The following is a 23,945-nucleotide window of genomic DNA, read 5'->3' as shown; positions in this document are numbered from 1 at the left end:
AGCAGAACTGTCAACCTCCCATTTTTTAAACACTTTAATAACCAGAAGTATCTATAGACTTAGCAGTTTAAATTGTGTCAAACTGAATGACTGTGTCTCCCCAAAATTCCTCTGTTGAAATCCTAACCCCCAGAGTGATGGTATTAGGAAGTAAGGCTTTTGGGAGGTGATAAGGTCATAAAAGTAAAACCCCATGAATAAGATTAGTGTCCTTATAACAGAGAGCCCAGCGAATTCTCTCTCTCTCCCCTTCTGTCATGTGAGGAAGTAGAGAAAAGCTATCTATGAACCAGGAAGTGGGCCCTCACTGGATATCAACTCTGCTAGGGCCTTGATCTTGGACTTCTCAGCCTCCAAAACTGTGAGAAATAAATTTCTGTTGTTTATGAGCCACACAGTCTATGGTATTCTGTTTGTGTAGCAGCCCAAACAGACTGAGATACTGTCTTACCCATTCCTAGAAACCATGGACTTACTTACCTCCTTCATGTTCTTATTAGTGAAATTAGAGACCCTTTTTCTAGGAACATCAATGAAATGATCTTCAATATTATTACAAAAGTTGCGTTTTTTAACATTGTGGGTTTCAGATGCCATAATCTCTTAAATACCTAGACAAAAAATAAAAATAATAAATGGAAAATACAAAAAGCAAACGAGCCTGATCCTTTCCTTAACACACATAAAAATACAACAGCTCTACGCTATATAAAAGAGGCTTACAAGTAAAGCAAAGGACATGTGGGCATACCTCATTTTATTGCACTTCACAGATATTGTGTTTTTTTGTTTTTTTTTTTAACAAATTGGAAGTGTGTGGCAACTCTGCATCAAGCAAGTCTATTGGCACCATTTTTCCAACAGCATTTGTTCACTTCATGTCTGTGTCACATTTTGGTAATTCTCACAATATTTCAAACTTCTCCATTATTATATTTGTTATAACGATTTGTGATCAGGGATCTTTGATGTTACTACTGTAGTTGTATTTGAGCACCATGAACCTTGTCCACATAAGATGGTGAACTTAACTGATAAATGTGTGTGTTCTGACTGCTCCACTGACTGGCTATTCCCCGCTCTCTCCCTCTCCTCGGATCTCCCTATTCCCTAAGACACAACAATATTGAAATTAGGTCAATGAATAACCCTACCATGGCCTCTAAGTGTTCAAGTGAAAGGAGCAGTGGCAAGTCTCTCCTTTTAAGTCAAAAGCTAGAAATGATTAAGCGTAGTGAGGAAGCCATGTCAAAAGAGAGAAGGCTGAAATCTAGGCCTCTTGCACCAGTTAGGCAAGTTGTGAACGCAAAGGAAAAGTTCTTGAAGGAAATTAAAAGTGCCATTCCAGTGAACACATGAATGGTAAGGCGAAAAAGCCTCATTGCCGACATGGTGAAAGTTTTAGTGATCTGGATAGAAGATCAAACTAGCCACAACATTCCCTTAAGCCAAAACCTATTCCAGAGCAAGGACCTAACTCTCTTTAATAAAGGTTGAGAGAGGTAAGGAAGCTGCAGAAAAGTTTGAAGCTAAGAGGTTAACTCATGAGGTTTAAGGAAAGAAGCCATTTCTATAACATAAAAGTACAAAGTGAAGCAGCATGTGCTGATGTAGAAGTTGTAGCAAGTTATCCAGAAGATCTAGCTAAGATAATGAATGAAGGTGGCTACACTGAACCACAGATTTTCAATGGAGATGAAACGGCCTTCTGTTGGAAGAAGATGCCATCTGGGACTTTCATAGCTAAGAGAGAAGTCAAAGCTTGGCTTCAAAGCTTCAAAGGACAGTCTAACTCTCTTCTTAGGGGCTAATGTGGCTGATGACTTTAAGTTGAAGCCAGTGATCACTTACCATTCCCCAAATCCTAGGGCCCTTAAGAACTATGATAAATCAACTCTACTTGAACTCTATAATGAAACAAGAAAGCCTGGATGAAAGCATATGTGTTTACAATATGGTTTACTGAAGATTTTAAGCCCACTGTTGAGACCTACTGCTCAGAAAAAAATATTCCTTGCAAAATATTACTGCTCATTCACAATGCACCTGGTCACCCAAGAGCTCTGATGAAGATGTACAATGAGATTCATGTTGTTTTTATGCCTGCTAACAGAGCATCCATTCTTCAGCCCATGGATCAAGGAGTAATTTTGACTTTCAAGTCTTATTATTTACGAAATATATTTTGTAAGGCTATAGCAGAGTAAATTGAAAAACTTCTGGAACAGATTCAACATTCTAGATGTCATTACAAACATTTGTGACTCATGGGAAAAGGTCAAAATATCAACATTAACAGGATTTTGGAAGAGTTGATTCCAACCCTAATGGATGACTTTGAGGGGTTCAAGACTTCAGTGGAGGAAGTAACTACAGATGTGGTAGAAATAGCAAGAGGACTGGAATTAGAAGTGGAGCTGGAAGATGTAACTGAATTGCTGCAGTTTCATGATAAAACTTTAACAGATGAGGAGCTGCCTTTTCTGGATGAGCAGAGAAGATGGATTCTTGAGATGGAATCCACTCCTGGTGAAGGTGCTGTGAAAACTTTTGAAATGACGGGAAAGAATTTATATAGAATATTGCCAAACTCAGTTGATAAAGCAGCGGCAGGGTTTGAGAGGACTGACTCCAATTTTGAAAGAAGTTCTGCAGTGGGTAAAGTGCTATCAAACAGCACTGCATGCTACAGAGAAATCATTTGTGAAAGGAAGAGTCAATTGACGCAGCAAATTTCACTGCTGTCTTATTTTAAGAAACTGCCATAGCCACCCCAACTTCAGCAACCATCACCCTGATCAGTCAGCAGCCATCGACACTGAGGCAAGACCTTCCATCAGCAAAAAGATTACGACTTGTTGAAGGCTCAGATGATGGCTAGCAATTTTTAGCAATAAAGTATTTTTAAATTAAGGTATGTACATTTGTTTAAACATAATGCTACTGCATACCTAATAAACTACACACAGTATAGTGTAAACATAACTTTTATATGCAATGGGAAACCAAAAAATTTGTGTGACTTGCTTTATTAAGGTGGTCTGAAACCAAACCTGCAATATCTCTGAGGTATGAATGTAGTTCTAAGTTATACATTTTTTAAAAGCCTTAAACATAGAGGAAGCACAAGGCAGGGGATTCCAGTAAAGTTCTTTCTGTTCTCATTCTTAAGTTGCAACCAGTTACAATAATATGGCATGTACTTTTTGCCAACACAACATGTCAATCTCCCCATTTTCCATATCACTAGCCATATATTATTAAAGTTTATGAAATCAGGTCTAATAGTAGTGGTATCTTGAAATTCAAATGCACGGAAGCCTAAATTTTTGGAAGCAAATCACTGGGTCGTATACAACCATAAGCAGCCAGGGGAACCAAAATCAGACTATATATATCTGACTTGTTTTATGCCCAACCTTTAAATTTTTCTTTCATTCGTGCAGCTAGCTTTCTTCCATCTTTGAAAAATATAACCCACATTCTTTTGCTCCTCCAATTATATCCAAAGGGCAGAAAATAGATGCTGTGACTTCATTTATGTAACAGAGGATGTTAGTGACTTTCCCACTTGCACTCAGGTTTCACAAAGCAAATTTACTTCAGGTCATGCCCTGAAAACCAAGTTTCTCCCTTTTTTTTTTTTTTTTCGGTACGCGGGCCTCTCACTGTTGTGGCCTCTCCAGCTGCGGAGCACAGGCTCCGGACGCGCAGGCCCAGCGGCCATGGCTCACGGGCCCAGCTGCTCTGCGGCATGTGGGATCTTCCCAGACCGGGGCACGAACCCGTGTCCCCTGCATCGGCAGGCGGACTCTCAACCACTGCGCCACCAGGGAAGCCCTCCCTCATTCTTGTTTTAAACATTTATTGAGCATTCATTATATGCCAGGCCCTGGAGTTAATGTAGATGACGGACAGCGATCCTGTTCTAAAGAATCATTTAGGAAGCTTTCTGAAAATACATCTTTCTGGGCCCTAATTTCAGACTATAACTCAGCAGGTATCAGGAAAAAAGCCCAAAACAATTATATTTTTAAAAAGCCCCACAGGTATTTTTATCATTAAAAAAAATTTTTTATTGAAGTACAGTTGATTTATCATGTGGTGGCAATCTCTGCTGTGCAGCAAACTGACTCAGTTACACACATAGAGACATTCTTTTTTAATATTCTTTTCCATTATGGTTTATCACAGGATATTGAGTATAGTTCCCTGTGCTACACATTAGGACCTTGTGGTTTATCCATTCTAAATGTAATAGTTTGTATCTACCAACACCAAACTCCCAGTCCATCCCTCTCCCTCCCTCTCCCTCCCTGCCCCTCCCCACAGGTTTTTCTGATACACATTCTTAGTAAAAAAAAAAAAAAAGTCTGTCTTAGAGAATTTTCCAAAAATATACAAGAACACAGGAAATTCTGCAATCAATTTCAGGGTATTTTACGATTTCTTGCAGCTAATTCAGGGACAGCCCATCCACTTGTGCCCCCAGGTTACTAAACCTCTAGGATGAGACTTTTAAAAAAGTAAATACATAATTGCAGTAATACAATAAGCACTCTGACAGAGGGGCACCCATGCAAGTCAGCAAATCTCCACTGAGGAGAAGTCTTCTAGGGCAAATAGCACATTGAGAAAATAGCATGTGTAGAACTGAAAGGCATGAAGCAACATGATTTGCCTGGCAATGTGTTAAGTAGATGCATGTGACTAGAGCTTAGGCTGGGGGTGTGCTGCAGCAGAGTGAGAAATGAGGCTGGAGAGATAGGCAGAAGCTAGATCATAAAGGGTTCTGTGCACAAGGTAAGCTTTTTTGTTTGTTTGTTTTGTCTTTGAAAGAAAGGGGGACTTTTAGTTAAAGATAATGGACTAAACACGTGCAATTACTTTTACCTTTCCCTGAAACCCTATTACAATGACAGTAAAGAAGATTTTAAAGGCATAAACCCCATAAGGGCAAAGAATAGAAGATGAGGCAATGGCAACAACATTTTGGAAACTGCAAAGCATAAGTGGTAAATGACTTAGCAGATCTGAGAAAGCAAAATCCTAAAGCATCAGTGAGGAAAGGTGAAAAGCAGAATCCCCCAAAGGTTCAGAAATTGGCAATACTAAGGACCTCAAAAAGTGGGATAAAGGTGGGCTTAAGAACAAGTACAATGAATGAATGTCCATTTAAGACACAGTTAAGAGTCCTAGATCCCCTTCCCCATTTCAGTAAAAAACTGGAGTTTTATTGTATGGAAAATCTAAAACAGAGTCCTTGGGATGGGAAACACCAGGCACAAATGTGGGTGAGAGGAACATATTCTAAACAGGGCGATCAAGTGAAAGTTTACATACTAAATGTTAAGACCTCTAACCTTCTTTCTACCACATGCCTCACAGAGGCTTGTAGCCAGGCTTAAATACTCCAGGGAAAGAGTACTGAAGATGCTTCTTTGGGAACTCTGATCAGTCCCAGAGGAAAACACACACACACACACACACTCCTAAAAATACTGACATCAGTGATGGTCAAAGTCCCCAAAGAACTTTTTATATCTTGATTATGGTAGTAGTTACCTGTCAAAACTCTAATAGCATGATTTTTTTTTTTTTGCATGTAAACATCTCAATAAACCCAACTTTCAAAAAATCCTCTAGAGATAAGAACAAATTGCATCCATGAAACACAAATGAGAAAAAAACAAGCTGACAAAGACTCTTGGAAATTAAAAATAGGATGTAATAAGATAGCAGAAAAACTCAATAGAAGTTGGAAAAGAAGTTGAGGGTATCTCCTAGAACGTAGGGTAAAAAGATTTTTTAAAAGAACCTGGATTGGTTTATAGAGACCAACATTCAAATAAACAATTTCAGAAAGAGTACAGAAAAAAACAAATAAGAAAGCAAAGAATTAAAAACTGTTCACGGTTGAAGGCCATGAATTCCCAAACTGAAAGGGCACATTGAGGGTCAGCACTGCAGATGAAAATAGACCTACAAGGCACATTGTCACATTTCAGAGCACCAGAGAAGCCAGAGAAGGGGAAAACATACAATAAACAAATAAACAAACTCCCCCTAAAATCCAAACTAAGTCACATACAAATGATAAAGGCATAGAACAATGCCTTCAAAATTCTTAGGAAACTTGAAATTTTATATCCAGACTAGTCACCACCTGAGTGCAAGTGTAGGAAAAAAAATCTTCAGAAATTCAAAGTTCCAAAAAAAATTCTTCATGCAGCAATCTGAGAAATAATAAAAATGAGAAATACAAGAAATGGAGAGCCAACAAGAGAAATGAGAAGGGAATTCTCATGATGGTTATGAACAAAGATCCCAGGATGATGGCTGTGCACCAGGAGTACATGACAACAATTGGTGCGGGATAACAGACTGAAGGGAGAAGTCATCACATAAATGAAATTGAGTTATAATACCTGGGGCTCATTAGAGAGGAGATGGAGAGAACTGAGGGAGTCACAAGGCAGTGGTACATGTTTCAAGTGACAAAAGAAAAGAACTGTCAGCCCAGAATCTCCTATGTGGAGGAAATATCCTTCAGGAATGAAGGAGAAACCAAGACATTCTCAAATAAAAGGAAATTAAAGAAGGAATATTAGAACATCAAGGAGACAAAAAGAAAACTATAAGGTAAATTATGTTTGAAGCAAAAATTATAACACTATCTGATGTGGTTCAAAGTATATGTAGAAGAATGTTTAAGACAACTATGTTGTAAGTGCGGAAGGGCAAAGGGATATATAAAGGGAGGTAAAGTTTCCACACTTTACTCAAACTTGTAAAATGATGCCATCAGTAGACTGTGATAAATTATAGATGTGTAACATAATACCTAGAACCATTGCTAGAAGCTATTGCTACTGTTTTATTAAGAAACATAGTAAAAACTACTATAGATAAATTGAGATGTAATGTTTAAAATGTGTACAAATAACTCATAGGAAGGCAAGAAAAAAGAAACAAAAAAATGGAGAGAACATAAACAAAAAATAAAATGGCAGAAACATATCAATAATTACATTATATATGAATGCTCTAAACATATCAGTTAAAAAACAGAGATTGGCAGAGTACATTAAGAAACATGACCTAACAATATTCTGTCTATAAGAAATTCATTTCAAATATAATGATAAAGGAAAGTAGAACATAGAAGAAAGATCCTAATAGATCTTTAAAAGTTCTCATCACAGGAGAAAAAAGAAAGTAGTAAAAGGAAGAAAAAGATGTATCATGCAAATATTAATTTAAAAGAGCCAGGACTTCCCTGGTGGCACAGTGGTTAAGAATCCACCTGCCAATGCAGGGGACACGGGTTTGAGCCCTGGTCTGGGAAGATCCCACATGCCGCAGAGCAACTAAGCCCCTGCGCCACAACTACTAAGCCTACACTCTAGAGCCCACGAGCCACAACTACTGAGCCCTCGTGCCACAACTACTGAAGCCTGCACACGTAGAGACTGTGCTCCACAACAAGAGAAGCTACGGCAATGAGAAGCCCACGTGCTGCAACAAAGAGTAGCCCCTGCTCACCACAACTAGAGAAAGCCCATGGGCAGTGACGAAGACCCAATGCAGCCAAAAATAAATAAATAAAATTTATAAAAAAAATAAAAATAAAAGGGTCAAACCATCAAGAAAACATAGCAATCTTAAATATGTACACACCAAACAACACAGGTGAAAAATACATGAAGCAAAAACTGACAAGGCTGGAAGTTATAATTTGAAATTGGCAAGAAATAGCAAAATTCCTCTGTTAAAATGCACTATGCTTGCAAGTTTATAAGTTTGAAAAATAAAGAAAAAAGAAGAAAGGTAAATGAAAACACCAAGAATAATTAATTTTATGATTTCATATCAAAAGGCACATAGTTGTAATTTGCTATTAAATTAGCATAATTTTTTTATTGTCACTTTGTTTTGCTACTATGTAAGTTAATCAGCTTACATAATCATAGAATCAGAGATATTTGAAATGGAAAACATAATTAGTAAAATAATTCATTAGTACCTTACATTCCAAGGTCTCAAAACTGTTTACCAGTCCTCCTTAACCAGTATAGAATATTCCGGTCACCAACACAGGGGCTCCTAAAATTAGGCAAATGTCTTCCTTTTGGACTCTGAAATAAGTTTATTTCGGCTAAACTACAGGTAAAAACATGGAGCCAGAGGATGGGACCAGCTTTAAAGTCAGCCTAGAAACATAGAAGTGATAAGCTGGAGCAGCAGTTCTCAAACTTTAGCATCGGAATCATTTGTGGACCTCCCTATGATACAGATGGTTGGGCCCCATCCCCTGAAAGACTGAAGTGGGGCCTGAGACTCTGCATTTCTAACAGGCATTTGGGTGATGCTCATGCTGCTGGTCTGAAGACCTCACCTGGGAACTACTGAATTAGAGTTCTCTCTGAAAGTTTCTCATTAAATACTGTAGTGCTCATTGTTTTAAAGTTGTCCAGATTTCCATTCATTAAAGCCAGTTCCATCCACCGTATTCTCTTGTTTATTTTATATACATAATGTACTTACAAAGAAAGGATAGGATCTCACCTACAGTCAACTCTCAACTGTATGTAGTTGATCAATCTTACAGATCTTCTGGGGTAAAAATTTCATTGAGATCTAATTTTATTTCTCCCTCACCTTTCTCCTAGCCTTATTCCTAGACTAGAATGTAAATTAATTTTATTTCAGGATAAAATCAACAAGGTTGGTCAGATAATCTGTTTGAAGGAATACATATGAATGAAATACTGTTTTGGTTCATCTGTGATGTTGCTGCTTTCCCTTGGTGATCCAGTGGGGAATGTTCTTAATCAGTTCTGTCTTTGGGTCCACTATTACTTCTCTGGAGTGGCACCCTCTTTAAATTCCCCTTTTGAAAATACAGACATTTGGTACCTGGAACTAAAGTCTATACATATGGCTAAAGAGTATTCTAAATCCAAATTCATACAATTTCATCATAACTTCTAAAATAAGGGGGTAAAAATTAGTGTAATGTAGCACTATGGTAGTAACTTAGAGTGGTTCCAAAGATAAGAAAAGCTTCCAAATTCTTTTAAGAAGCCAGTATACCAGTGTTATTAAAATATAATAAAGATTGCACAATAAAACCATGGACCAATTTTACTGATGAATATTAATGCAAAAGCCCAGATAACACCATACTGTTGGTGAGAATGTAAGAGGATCCAGTCACCTTGGAGAACAGTTTGGCAGCTCCTCAAAAGTTTAAAAAGAGTTACCATATGACCATATACATCCAAAAGAAATAAAACTTGTCACAAAGACTTGTACACAAATGTTCATAGCAGCAGCATTATTCGTAAGAGCTAAAAATTGGAAACTATCCGAACATCCATCAACTGATGAATGGATAAAATGTGGTAAATAAATAAAATCCATACAATGGAATATCATCCAGCCATAAAAATGAATTTTTGTCCTGATATATGGTCAATCATAGATGCACCTCAAAACACTATGTTAAGTGAAAGAAAAGAAGCCAGAAATGAAAGATCACATACTGTATGATTCTATTTATATGAAATGTTCAGAATAAGCATATCTTTAGAGACAGAAAGTCAATTAGTGGTTGTCCAGCAGTGCTATAATGGGTATGGGGTTTCTTTCGGGAGGTGATGAAAATGCTCTAAAATTGATTATGATGGCTGCAGAACTCTGTGAATATACTAAAGGTCATTGAATTATATACTTTAAGTGGGTGAAGTATGGTATGTGAATTAGAGCTCAATAAAGTTTAATTATTAAAAAAAACCTGACATGGCTGAAAGGAGAAACAGACAAATCCACAATAATCTTGGAGACTTCAATAACCCCTCTCAACATCTGATAGGACAAATAGACAGAAATGCAGCAAAGTTATAACATCATCAACCAATAGGATCAAATCAATATTTATAGAACACTCCACCAACAACAGCAGAATAATTATTTTCAAATGCCACAGAACATATACCAAGATAGGCTATATCTTAGGCTATAAAACAAACCACAACAATTTGAAATAATTGAAATGATGCTCAGTATTGGTAATTATTAGAGAAATGCAAATCAAAACTACAATGAGGTATCACCTCACACCAGTCAGAATGGCCATCATCAAAAAGTCTACAAATAATAAATGCTGGAGAGGGTGTGGAGAAAAGGGAACCCTCTGATACTGTTGGTGGGAATGTAAATTGGTGCAGACACTATCTAGAACAGTATGGAGGTTTCTTAAAACACTAAAAATAGTGTTATCATATGATCCTGCAATCCCACTCCTGGGCATGTATCTAGAGAAAACTACAATTTGAAAAGGTACATGCATCCCAATGTTCATTGCAGCACTATTTACAATAACCAAGACATGGAAGCAACCTAAATGTTCATTGACAGAGGAATGGATAAAGAAGATGTGGGATATTTATTCAATGGAATATTACTCAGCCGTAAAAAAGAATGAAACAATGCCATTTGCAGCAACATGGATGGACCTAGAAATTATCATACTAAGTGAAGTAAGTCAGACAAAGACAAATATCACATGATATCACTTATATGTGGAATCTAAAAAAAAAAGATACAAATGAACTTATATACAAAACAGAAATAGACCTATAGACATAAAAGACTTATGGTTACCAAAGGGGGAAGTGGGGGAAGGGATAAATTAGGAGTTTGAGATTAATATATACATATTACTATATATAAAACGGATAACCAACAAGGACCTACTGTATAGCACAGGGAACTATACTCAGTATTTTGTAATAACCTGTAAGGGAAAACAATCTGAAAAAAAAATTGATATATATGTATGTATAATGGAAACACTTTGCTGTACACCTGAAACTAACACAATATTATAAATCAACTATACTTCAATAAAAATATATATAAACACATCAAACTCCAAGATGCCAAAAAAAATAAAATAAAATAAAAAATAGGGCTTCCCTGGTGGCACAGTGGTTGAGAATCTGCCTGCCAATGCAGGGGACACGGGTTTGAGCCCTGGTCTGGGAAGATCCCACATGCCGCGGAGCAACTGGGCCCGTGAGCCACAACTACTGAGCCTGCGCGTCTGGAGCCTGTGCTCTGCAACAAGAGAGGCCGCGATAGTGAGAGGCCCGCGCACCGCGATGAAGAGGGGCCCCTGCTTGCCACAACTAGAGAAAGCCCTCGCACAGAAACGAAGACCCAACACAGTCATAAATAAATAAATAAATAAATTTAAATCATATGGGCTTCTAAGAAGACCTCTGCTTAAAAAAATAAAAAAAAATAAGCGAAATCATATAGAGCATGTTCTCCAACTACAATGAAATCAAACTAAAAATCAATAAAAGAAAAATAACAGGAAAATCTCCAAACGCCTAGTAACCAAACAGTGCACTTCTAAAAAGTTCATGGGTTAAAGAGGAAGTCTCAAGGGAAATCAATAAAATACACTGTGCAAAATGAAAATGGAAATTTAACATATTAAAATTTGTGGAACACAGCTAAAACTGTGCTCAGGGAAATTTTTAGCACTAAAATGCATAAAAAGGAAAAGTCTCAAATCAATAACCTAAGCTTCCACATCAAGAACCTAGAAAAAGAAGAGCAAAATAAACCCAAAGCAAGCAGAGGAAGGAAATAATAAATAATAGAAATCAATAAAACCGAAAACAGAAAGACAACAGAAAAAATTAACAAGACAAAGAACTAGTTCATTGAAAGGTCAAAAAAATTTTCAAACCTCCAGGGACACTGACAAAGGAAAAAAAACAAATTACCAATACCAGGAATGAAAAGGAGATATCACTATAGATGCTACAGACATTGAAAGGATAAGAAAATACCACAACCAACTCTACAAACATAAATTTGACAAGTTAAAAGAAGTAGGCCAATTCCTCAAGAAACACCACAACTCACTCAATATGAAGTAAGCAACTTGAATAGCCCTGTAATTATTAAGGAAACAATTCATAATTTTAAAACTCCCCAACTAGAAATCTCCAAGCCTGGATGATTTTAATGGAAAATTCAACCAAATGTTTAAGACTGAACACCAATTCTACACAACCTTTTCAAGAAAACAGAAGAGCAAGGAAGACTTCCCGATTCAATTTATGAAGCTAATATGTATTATCCTGATGCAAAAATATGACAAAAAAGCACAAAAAAGGGAAAACTACAAACCAATATCTCTCAAGGCTGTAAATAAAAACTCTTAACAAAATATCAGCTAATGGAATTCACAATACAAAAAAGAATTATACACCACAATCAAGTGGCATTTGTCCCAGGGACACGCTTGTTCAATATTTGAAAATCAATCCATGTAACCCATGATATTAACAAGCTAAAGAAGAAAAGTCATATGATCATATCAATTGATGCCATAAAAGTATTTGACAAAACTCAACACCCATTCATGATAAATACTCTCATTAAAATAATAATAGAGGAGGGCTTCCCTGGTGGTGCAGTGGTTGAGAGTCCGCCTGCCCATGCAGGGGACACGGGTTCGTGCCCCGGTCTGGGAAGATCCCACATGCCGCAGAGCGGCTGGGTCCGTGAGCCATGGCCGCTGAGCCTACGCGACCGGAGCCTGTGCTCCGCAACGGGAGAGGCCACAGCACTGAGACGCCCGCGTACCGGGGGGGAAATAATAATAATAGAGGGAAACTTCCTCAACTTGATAAAGAGCACCTACAAAAAACCTACAGCTAACATCACTCTTAATGGTGAGAAACTCAAAGTTTTCCTGCTAAGATTAGGCACAAGGCAAGTGTGTCCCCTCTCATCACGGCTTTTCAATATCATATTGGAAGTTCTAGCTAATGCAATAAGAAACGGAAAGAAAAGATATATAGATTGGAAAGGGGGAAAAAAACTTTGTTCACAGATGCTATGATCATCTATGTAGAAACTCTGAAAGAACAGACCAAAACAAACAAAAAAACCCCAAAACCTTTTGGAACTAGTAAGTGATCACACCAAGGATGCAGAATACAAGGTTAAAATACAAGTCAATCACATTCCTATATATCATCGATGAGCAAGTGCAATTTGAAATTAAAAATACATTACCATTTACTTTAGCACTCCCTCCCCCACCAAAAAGTTCTGAATTCAAACTAGGTATCTAGGGAAATTGCAATGGTAGTCAAAACTTTTCCCTCTCAACAGAGTAAAAATGAGCAAGATACACAGTCAAAAAGATGAAGATAAATGTCGAACTGCTTTAAGTCTCTATGAAACTGGAGAGACTAGAAGAAAATACATGAGAGGAACTAGCTAATTCATTTTCTCTATTCTAAGAGATACGAATTAGGCATACATTAAAAAAAATACAGTATGCAAAGAACTGAGCACTGCTTTGAAGAGATTTCTAAAATCCACTTACTAAAAAAGAATTAATTTGTAATCTGATACAAATATATTAAGAACGGTGTCTGGATTTATGGGAAAATAAAGTTCTGCTTACAAGTTTTGAACAGTCAATATAGTATTTAAAACAAATAATTGAGTCAATGAAGCAAAATGATGAAAGGAAAACAAAGATGATATTCTTGCCCTTAAGAAACTTACTCTATTAGAGACACATGACATAATCACATGATAGTTATCTAATTCTACCAGGCTGTATACCTCACATAATATACAGACTAAACTTATAGAAAATTAAGTTCTACATGAGTTCAAAGAGGGATAGAGCGTATTTCTGAAAACCACCATGATCAGGAAAGGCTTGGGAAGAAGCAAGGCTTAAATTGGACTTTTGATAACGGACTGGATTCAGGTAGGAGGAACTGAGAGCTTAAGGAAAAATACCAAATATCTCAATATTGTACAAGGTTACAAGGTGGGAATAACTTGGTTATTTACCAGTATAGGTATCCAAAGAATAAATTTAAATCCACTATATACAACAGGCATTTATTACAAGGTGCCTCCCTCCATCTTTTTCTTATACGAAGATGTTAAATTAAAGAAAGTATTTTTAGCATCCTGAGTTGGATTCAAGTTACATTTTCCCATAGAAATCCAATTAATAGTACTACTGGATCAGCTCTAAACAGGCTATTAAGGCCTAAGCTTGGAAACTAATCACCTATTAGAGTAGGCCTTTGTTTCTGTCAAAGATGTAATCTGATTACTAAACAACCAATAAAAAGTCAACTTTTTGGAATCCAACTCATCAATAAACCTGGAGTTGTCTCTATCACAAACAAACCTTAGGAAATTAAAGTAATTGAAAGAGAGAGTTCTCAATGTCATTCATATTTTTAAAATAAATAAATATAGTAGAATGATAATTGAAAGCATAATAGTTGTAAGCTGGGAGGAATAGTCCTGTTTCATTAAGACTATGACATTTCTAAGACGGTAGCATCTGGTTTAAGATCCTAAAAATTTTTAAACAAAAAAATTTACTACAGAATAGTAGTTGGAAAACTAATTTTGAAAGCTTAAAATGGGTAGTGTGACAATAACAACAATTTCCAAGAAAATAACAGTTACTATCATTATATCATAGAACTGTGGCTGCTTTATATTGAGTTACCTCATTTAATCATCAGCACAATCTCTGATGCAGAAATTACAATCCTCATATTTTTTAAAAAAAATAAAGTTTTGGGAAGGTAAGTAACTTGGTCTAATGTACCAAAGCTGTTTTATGTCTACTGAGGCCTAAATTTGCCTGATCAGCGGATGATGGATTACAAAATTTCTCATCTCAAGGAAGGCTCTGTGTGTTTGCTACTCTGTATCTGAGGAATGCTTTCCCCTCATATATTCTTATGGCTTTCTTCCTTACAACATTTTTAGGTTCTTGCTCCAATATGCCCTCCTCAGAGTGCTTTCTCTGACCTCTCCTCTCAAATAGCACCTACTTTCACTTCTATCTTCTCACCCTATCCTATTTTTCTTCATAACATTTACACTACTAGACATATATTATTTGTCTGTTTATCATACGTCTTCTCCACTAAAATGTAAGCTCCATGAGGAGTGGGATCTTGCCTGCTGGTTCACTGCTATATTCCCTGGGCTTAAAACACTGCCTGACACATAGAAAGTACTCTATGTGTATATACTGAATGAATTAGTAAAATCTCCATTCTATACTATGTAAAAATGATAATTAATTGAAACAACTTTCACCTTTAGTCTTTAGCCTAACTTTTTCATAGCAGACTACCAGAATCCTTTATCCACAGATTTAACCCTGTTTATTACACACAAACGTGTGTATGTATATATGTATTAAGTCTGTAGATTTGAATATTTTTTCCTCTAGAAGATAGCATTTATTTATTGATAGGCTGTCCCCCTTTCATATGGGAAAAATATTCATCTATTCATAGGCTAAAACAGTTTTTTTTTTTTTTTTTTGGTTGTGCTGCACAGCTTGTGGGATCTCACTTTCCCCAACCAGGGGATGAACCTGGACCATGGCAGTGAAAGCCTAGAATCCTAATCACTAGACCACCAGGGAACTCCCTAAAATAGTTTATTAAAGAACAAGGTTGCATTTTTTTAAGAGCGAAGGATTTAACATCATTAGAAAGATGCAAGTCAAATGACAATGAGATATTACTTCACAACCACCAGTATGGCTACAACAAAAATGACAGACAGTGACAAGTGTGGAGAAGGATGTGGAGAAACTGGCACTCCCACACGTTACCATGGGAAATATAAAACGGTACAGCTGGGCAGTTTCTTAAAATGTTAAATATAGACTTACCATATGACCCGGCAATTCCACTCCTACGTATTTACTCATGAGAAATGAGAGTTTACATCTACACAAAGATGTGTATGCAAATGTTCATACAACATTATTCAGAATAGCCAAAAAGCGGAAAGGACTCAAATGTTTATCAACTAGTGGATGAATAAACAAAATGTAGTATATCTGTCTGGAACATTGCTCAGTAACAAAAAGGTATGAAGTACTAATACATGTTACAATATGCATGAACGTTGGGCTAAGTGAAATAAGGCAAACACAAAAGACCACATATTATGTGATTCCATTTATATGAAATGCCCATACAAGTAAAATCTATAAAGACAGAAAGTAGATTAGTGGTTGCCTACGGCTGGGTTGGGAGTGGGAATAACTACCAATGGGCACAAGGCTCTATGGTGGGCGATGGAGATGTTCTAAAATTAGATTTGGGTTGATAACGGCACAATTCTGTATATACTTATAAACAGTGAATTGTACATTTTAAAAAGGTGAATTTTATGGTATGTAAATTATACTTGAGTAAAGCCTTAAAAAAGAGAAGGAAATTATCAAAGTTCTAATAGTTAAAGTCTCATTACAAAGGATTTTTTACACTACAAATTCCATTTTGCTTTATGTCTTATGCATTTGGTAGCACCTTTCTTGGGCAATAACATCCTTTTCCCCAAGAGCATAAGATAGAGCTATTCAAATGGTTTAAAGCAATTATTGAGGCTTCTAGGTGTTTTCTAAGTGCCACTTGATAATACACACAAAGAGAATAATCTGCAGTGGGATTAAGAGTGGTTGAAGGCAGTGATTACAGAAACTGGAAAGGACAAATCTTTTAATGAAAAAAGAATAAAAGAAAACAAGGCGTTAAGAGAATAAAAGCAAGGGCTAGGAGATATTGAGAAGAGAAAAAAGTACTAACTGATAACTATTCTGAATTTGGATATAGTGCATATTTTCTTAAATCAAGACATTAAAGTGATAGCTTATGGGTATTTTCTTGAGAAGGTAGAAGAATAGTGGCATGTAGAAGGAGTTGGAGGGATGAATTCCCTTTATATAATACTTATCTCCTACTAGAAAGGTGAAAAGGGATCTATTGACATAATCTATTACAATGGCTACCAAATCAAAAGATTAAATAGTTCTAAGTGTTACTTAGATAGATACTCCCTATCTACTCACGACAATGAGAAAAGCTCATCATACAGAAATGAAACATGTCTGGACTTTTGTCTCTAGTAAGTTACAGCTCAAGATCAAATTAACTTAAGCTTTCTTTTTACATCAATATACTACAGTACATCAATTATTTGCACTGTATTTAACTCTACAATTTCACTAGGCAATTTCATTCCTTGCCTTGGAAAGCAAAGCATGGTTATACAAAGAATTATAATATTGAATAATTAGTATTCCTGGTATAAGTGATTCTCTTCCAATCACCACCATAGAGTCAACTCTCACTATCACAAAGGGCGTGAACTGTATTCCCTAAGAGTCTTGAGGCTGAAAACTGACCACTATGGCAGAGTAATAAAATATATAAGTAAAAAAAGAGGTTTTCGAATTTAAAGCTTCAGCCTAATTTTTTCACCCTGAGAGATCAAGTAACTTGCCCAAAGACACTAACTAGGTTAGTGACAGAGTGTACGGCACAGAATCTATGCCATTCTACCACATCTCTGTTTTCATTAATTGAATCCAATTCATTCCCAACTACAATAAAGTGAACATTTTCAATCCTGAATAGCCAAAAAAGTCAAATAAGATGAGAGTGCTAATTTTTCTGAGGAGATGACAAGACAGGGACAAATGAACGTAAACTATAAGGGAGCCCTACTTTCCAACCTTCCCTCGTCCTATAAGGGTAACTTTTTCTTTTCTAGCGCCCATCAGGGAATTTATAGGGCTTAAGGACAAATCTTAAGTTTCCCCATGACACAGCTGCCCCACAAAAAATGAAAGGGAAGGATGAACGTGGACTTTTTCTCTCAAGAATTTCAGTGCAGGGGAGAAAAACAGAAGGTAAAGATGAGATTTTCTGGGGCAATCTTTAGGGCCTGGGGATACTGATTCTTTCCTCCAAAATTCAGCTACCAGCCTCTCAATAAATGCTTTGCTATCTAGCACTTAAGATGAATAATGGAATTTGGATCAAGTTAAAAAACAGGGTGATAAAAAAAGAAATTGAGAATGCCAAAGCTGACTCAAATGGGATCAGTGCTTACAATGGAATATTAAAAACACTATTTTCAAAGAATGTCTTGTGACGTGGAAGAAAGTTCAAAAAATAACAGTATTATAAAAAGCAGGACAGAAAATTGAATGTACAGTATAATTCTGGTGTTTCAAAAGCTGTATGTATATATATAATCAATCCATTCAAGAGCGCTATCGGGCTTCCCTGGTGGCGCAGTGGTTGAGAGTCCACCTGCCAATGCAGGGGACACGGGTTCGTGCCCCGGTCTGGGAGGATCCCACATGCCGCGGAGCGGCTGGGCCTGTGAGCCATGGCCGCTGAGCCTGTGCGAACGGAGCATGTGCTCCGCAACGGGAGAGGTCACAACAGTGAGAGGGGCCCGCGTACCACACACAAAAAAAATAATAATTAGCAGAAGTTATTTATTGCTGGTGGAATTATAGGTAGGTTTTTTCCTTCATTTACACATTTCTCTATTTTCTACAATGAACATGAACTATTTTCATAATATGAATACTATTCTAACTTAATGAAGTCACCATCTTACAAAAGGCAGCTAAATTATATAACTACCTATAGTAAAAAAGTGAGAAAGGTGTAAATGCCACCACATAGAGGTAACATTTCTAGGGAAGAATTTATTTTAACTTTTCCAAAATTAGGGCAACTCCATCTAACTTTCTCAATTCTCACCTTCTCACCTCACTTGGGACTTAGCTCCCGCACACACTTTTATATCTTCAATGTCTCCCTTTGAACTGATTCCTCTCCTTCTGCTTTCAAACTTGCTCAGGTTTCCCCTCTCAACTTCTATACTCTTTCTCTACTTCTCTTTCCTGCCAAATTTCTACAATGAGTGCTTTTTAGTTTCCATTTTCTCTTTAACCCTTTATAACCTTGTTTTTACTCTGCCCTCTTATCTGAAAAAGTTGCACCTTCAAAGTTACTTGAAGCTATAAGGGAGCCTTTTGGAGCATTGATGATGCCCACTTAGGTCAGCCACGATAACTCTACAGACTTTGCTCATTCTTCATCACCATTTAGCTTTTTCATCCCTTCATCTTTCCCACCCTCAATCTTTCTGATCACAGGACACAGCACTATCTTGACTCTCCTTGTTCCGTTTCTCCTTTTTGGTTCCTTTTCCTTCAACAACTCTCTTCTCGCTACACTAAAATTGGAAAAATATGCTTTCATAGCTTCAGTTATTTCTGTAGTCCCTGACTCTCCTCTAACTTCTATGCATCTGACTTCTTGATCTGCCACTGCTAGGTCAAAGTCAACACATCTAGAACAAACCTCTTCAATCTCTTCCTACATCAGGACAACTAGCTGCCCCTCCTAGCTACCAAATTTTAAATTACTGCCATCAAATTTCTCTCAGACTAGAAACCTAGGAGTTATTTTGACTCCCCTCTCCTTCCTTCCAATCAATCACTAAGTCTTCTTGAATCTTTCTTCAAAATATTTCACGGACCCATTTGGACCTTTCCTTTCCCAGTGTCAAAATGATAGCCCTATCACTTCAAGCCTAATTACTATATGAATTATTTGATTTTCCTGCCTCCAGTCTCTTCCTGGTTCCTATAAATCAACCTTTGCAAGCTATGGTATTGATGGCAAAACCCCCAAATCGCTAAAAGGTCCCTCCTGTTTACTACAGAATTTCCCAAATTATGTTTAGAGTAGCCACATAGATTTTAATCGATGTTTTACTCTGTTCACATAAGTTTAGATATGCTAGATGTTAAATCTGCTTCTTGGAAATTAAATACATTAAAAAGGCTCTGAGGAGCCTGCATAATTTTATTTAACTCTGATTCCCAAACTTAGCCACCATCCTACTTTAAAAAAATTTAAAAAATTTTGACCAATACATATAAAATTTGAAAGATGCAGATGTACCAAGGAACAGAGTTTGTGGAATTGATTTACTACATCAAGACTAAACTATCAATAGTTATCTAAATATCGAAGACCGCCATAATCAGGTACCATGCTATCAGAGATTAATAATTTTTTTTAATTATAAAGGAAGTTGAGCAAAACATTCCGTACTATTTTTTTATATGGGGGAAAGGGAGGTTTTTTGTTGAGGGAGGGAGGTTCTATTGCAATGGTGTTAATGAAAGAACGGTAATATCATTGAAAATAACAGCAGCCTTTATCAAAAGCTTACCACATGCTAGCCATAGGCATTGTAGTTATATCATATTATGCCCTTTCTATAGACGAGGAAATTAAGGCACAGAAAGATTACATAATTTGCCTAAGGTCAGACAGCAAAAAAGCGGTAAGAGTCAGGACTGGAACCCAGGCATTCTGTCACCATTGCCTCCACTCTTAACCAATACACTATACTGTCTCTCAAGTAATATGAGATATTAAGGGTAAATGTGTAGATAGACAATGCAGGTTTTATCACTTTTAATCTCATGATTTTTGGCAAATCATTTATTCTATTCTGAATCAGTTTTCTCAAATGCAAAATGAGACTTGTGAAGATCAAAATAAGATTACATGCAAGTTACCATTCAAAATATTTATATGAAATATAAATATATACAACTCTGGTATTTTGGAAGGCAAAACTGACAACACTATAGAGCAATGAACTATGAACATATCTTGTCACTCAGTTTACAACAGCCATATAATTTATCATCCAAACTAGGACATATTTGAGAGTAAAAGGAAATACTATTAAAAATTACTCTGGGTCAACAGACATAAACCAGGTTTACCCCAAGCAAATTGGGATGCACTGTCACCCCCAACCTGCCCCAGTTAAAATGTTTACTTCCCTAGATTGATTTTCTGCATCAACTACTCAGCAAAAAAAGGGAACAAATTATTGAAAAACATGATAACACAAATAAGTTTCAAACATATTATGCTAAATGAGAGAAGCCAGATTCAAAAGGTTACATACTATACCTCGTTTTTATGACATTCTAGAAAAGGCAAAATTATAGGGAAACAAAAATATCAGTTTCTTGCCAGAGTCTGGGAGAAGATGTTGACTCTAAAGGAAAAAGAGGGCACTTTTTGTGATGAAGGACATGTTCTATATCCTGACTGCGGTAGTTACTATACAACTGTGCATATGTTGAAGCCCACGTAAATAATACCTCAATAACCTGACTTTAAAAAACTGGAGTGCAGAGCACATGTCATTAATAGCTTTTCACTAGCCTCCTTGTACACCCAGAACTCACTTGATGGAACTGAGAAATATGGCTCGGGGCCCACATCCATTCTTTTTTCTCCAAGATATTGAGATCCACGCTTCAGGCCTAGAGGTTCCAGAAACCTTCCTCAAGGCATTTGGAATATATATATCTGTTTTGAAAGATGATTACTAAAGCCTCCCCTTCTGGTTTTCTCTTTATTCTACTAATCCATATGGGCTGTGTCCAGCCCTGAGGACACAAGATACCCTCGGTGCCCTCCCTGAGCGATAATGGGAGGTGAGTACTCTCACTTGGAGGCTAGTGGGAGTTAAAAGCTTACTCTGCAAAGGCCTCAAGGCTCCTCCTGTCTCACTCAGCTCTCTAGAAATCTTTCTGCTCACTATGCAGTAGGAATCACAACTCATTATTTGGGTGAAAAATTAGAGACTCATCCAATCTTAAAAGGCTAGTGTAGCTAAAAGATTAAGTCAAACAGACCCATGTTCAAATTCTCAGCTTTCCCACTTAACCAACTACATGAACATCAGAGCCTCATTTTACTGATCCGTAAAAGTGAAGATGTTTTACTACTGCCTTACTCCAAAAGAATAAGAAAAACTTGCAGACATAGGAGCATGTAAATATATAAAGCAAGTATTAATAGACATAAAGGGAGAAATTGACAATAATATAATAATAGTAGGGGACTTTAACACCCTACTTACATCAATGGACAAATCATCCAGACAAAATCAATAAGGCAACAGTGAGCATATGAATATCATCACAAATCAAAGTATACTAGTATTTTAAGGTTCATTTTTTTAGATGATTAAAGGAAAGAAAGCATATGTATTTAATTCAGCATGCATTTACTGAGCATCTACTATGTGTCAAGAGTTTAATAAGTGTATGCCTTATTTCTCAAGAAGCTCATAGCCTGGTGGGAAAGAAAGCCAATAAATATAAAACAATAAATGTTATACAAGAGAAACAGTACACGTTGCTAAAAAAGCATTAGCAGTACATCTAATTTGAGGGGTAGTGGAATACCCAGAAATGTATCTCAGGTTACACTAGATCTGAGTCCTGAAGATAAACAGGAAATTGTGAAAATGAAATGAAGGAAAGCTCCTATTAAGCAACCATAGTAAAAAAAATTAAAACTCTTATGTACTCAAAAAATCAGAATCTAAAGCTTTCCTTGTTTCCATATTTTCAGTTCTTCTCCAGAAATGGTTGTTCAATTTGAGCATGAATAGAAAGCAAAAAAAGATACAGAAGCTGATGGGGAACTTTATAACGGATAGATCAGGCTGACAACATCTAAATCACTAACCAACTTTAGCATTACAAAGAAGGAGACAACCAGACATTATATGCCTCGTGATGATGTGATACATACAATAGGAAATACTACACAACACTACTATTAAGTATGCTTGTCAAAAAATCTAACCTGAACATAATCAAGCCTCAACTACCTGTTACCAACTACCAGTTTAAAAGAAATACACTAGACAGAGAGGAATCTGCTAAGCACTACCATGAGGATGTAATTATAAAAAATCCAGAATACAGAAATTCTTTGGGACAAAAAACTCAGTTTCCTCAACAAATACTTTGCAAGGAAAAAAAAAAAGAAGAGGAGGAACCTACATATCAAAAAAGGCTGTATCAACTGAATATAGTATGTGTCCTAGTGAAAAAAAAACCTGTTAAGATGTGTTAGAATCAGGGAAACTTGACTATCAACTGGATATGTGATATTAAGGATAATTTTTGTTTGTAACTCTAAAGTATAACTAACATATAATAAAACTGCAAACAATTAAAGTATGTGTATGTATATATATACACCCATTAAACCATTAACACAATCAATAGTGACCCTACCCATCATCTCCAGAAATTTCCTGTGCCCCTTTTTAATTTCTCCTCAACCACTTCATCTGCTTTCTGTCACTACAGACTACTTTGCATTTTCTAGAATTTATATAAATGGAATCATACAGTATATACTCTCTTTTTTTGGAGGGAGATGGTTTCTTTCACTCAACATAATTATTTTGAGAATCATCCACGCTGTTACATGTATCAATAGTCCATGCCTTTTTATTGCAGAGCAATACAGTGTTCTATTGTATGGATGTACCACAATTTGTTTATCTATTCACCTGCTGATGGATCCCTGGGTTGTTTCCAGTTTTGGTTATTACTAATAAAACTGCTATGAATAATCATGTACAAGTTTTAGTATGAACAGATACTTTCATTTGTCTTGGGTAAACACCTAAAGAATGGAATGGCTAGGTCATAGGGAAGGTGTTATGTTTAACTTTTTAAGAAAATTGCCAATCTTTTAAAAGCTGTACCATTTTACATTCCCAACAGCAGTGTATGAGAGTAAGAAATTATTATTAATTATTTCTAGTTGAATGGTATTGTGATGTCTTTTTTTTAAGAGAGTCTTTCAGAGATACATACATCATACAGATGATGTACAAGAGATGATGTACAAGATTTGCACAGATAAAGGGAAAATCAATAAAACAAGAAATGTTGGTAACTGTTGAAGCTGGGTAATTGGGATGTTCATGATACCATCCTCTCTATTTGTCTACATGATTAAAATTTTACATGTTATAAGAACTAGATAAGAGGAACTTCCCTGGTGGTCCAGTGGTTAAGACCCCGTGCTTCCGCTGCAGGGAGCGTAAGTTCGATCCCTGGCTGGGGAATTAAGATTCCACATACCGCGAGGCATGGCCAAAATATAATTTTAAAAAAATAAGAA

General features: G+C 36.4%; 1 protein-coding gene across 6 annotated transcripts in view; it reads right to left on the bottom strand.

Moving 5' to 3' along the window:
- The window catches only part of KATNBL1 (katanin regulatory subunit B1 like 1), a 63,058-nt gene that overhangs the window by 11,283 nt on the left and 27,830 nt on the right, over positions 1-23,945 (bottom strand). For all 6 annotated transcript variants that reach the window (XM_019935224.3, XM_073800706.1, XM_019935223.3 and 3 more), the window contains one exon: positions 481-611. In XM_019935224.3, coding sequence (XP_019790783.1) covers positions 481-597 — 117 coding nt within the window. In that variant the 5' untranslated portion in view covers positions 598-611. The remainder of the gene's footprint in view (positions 1-480; positions 612-23,945) is intronic.

Source organism: Tursiops truncatus, chromosome 2 (genome assembly GCF_011762595.2).
Source record: "Tursiops truncatus isolate mTurTru1 chromosome 2, mTurTru1.mat.Y, whole genome shotgun sequence".
Classification (NCBI taxonomy): domain Eukaryota; kingdom Metazoa; phylum Chordata; class Mammalia; order Artiodactyla; family Delphinidae; genus Tursiops; species Tursiops truncatus.
Note: the sequence above shows the minus strand (reverse complement) of the source record. Positions and strands in the feature narration are given on the sequence as shown.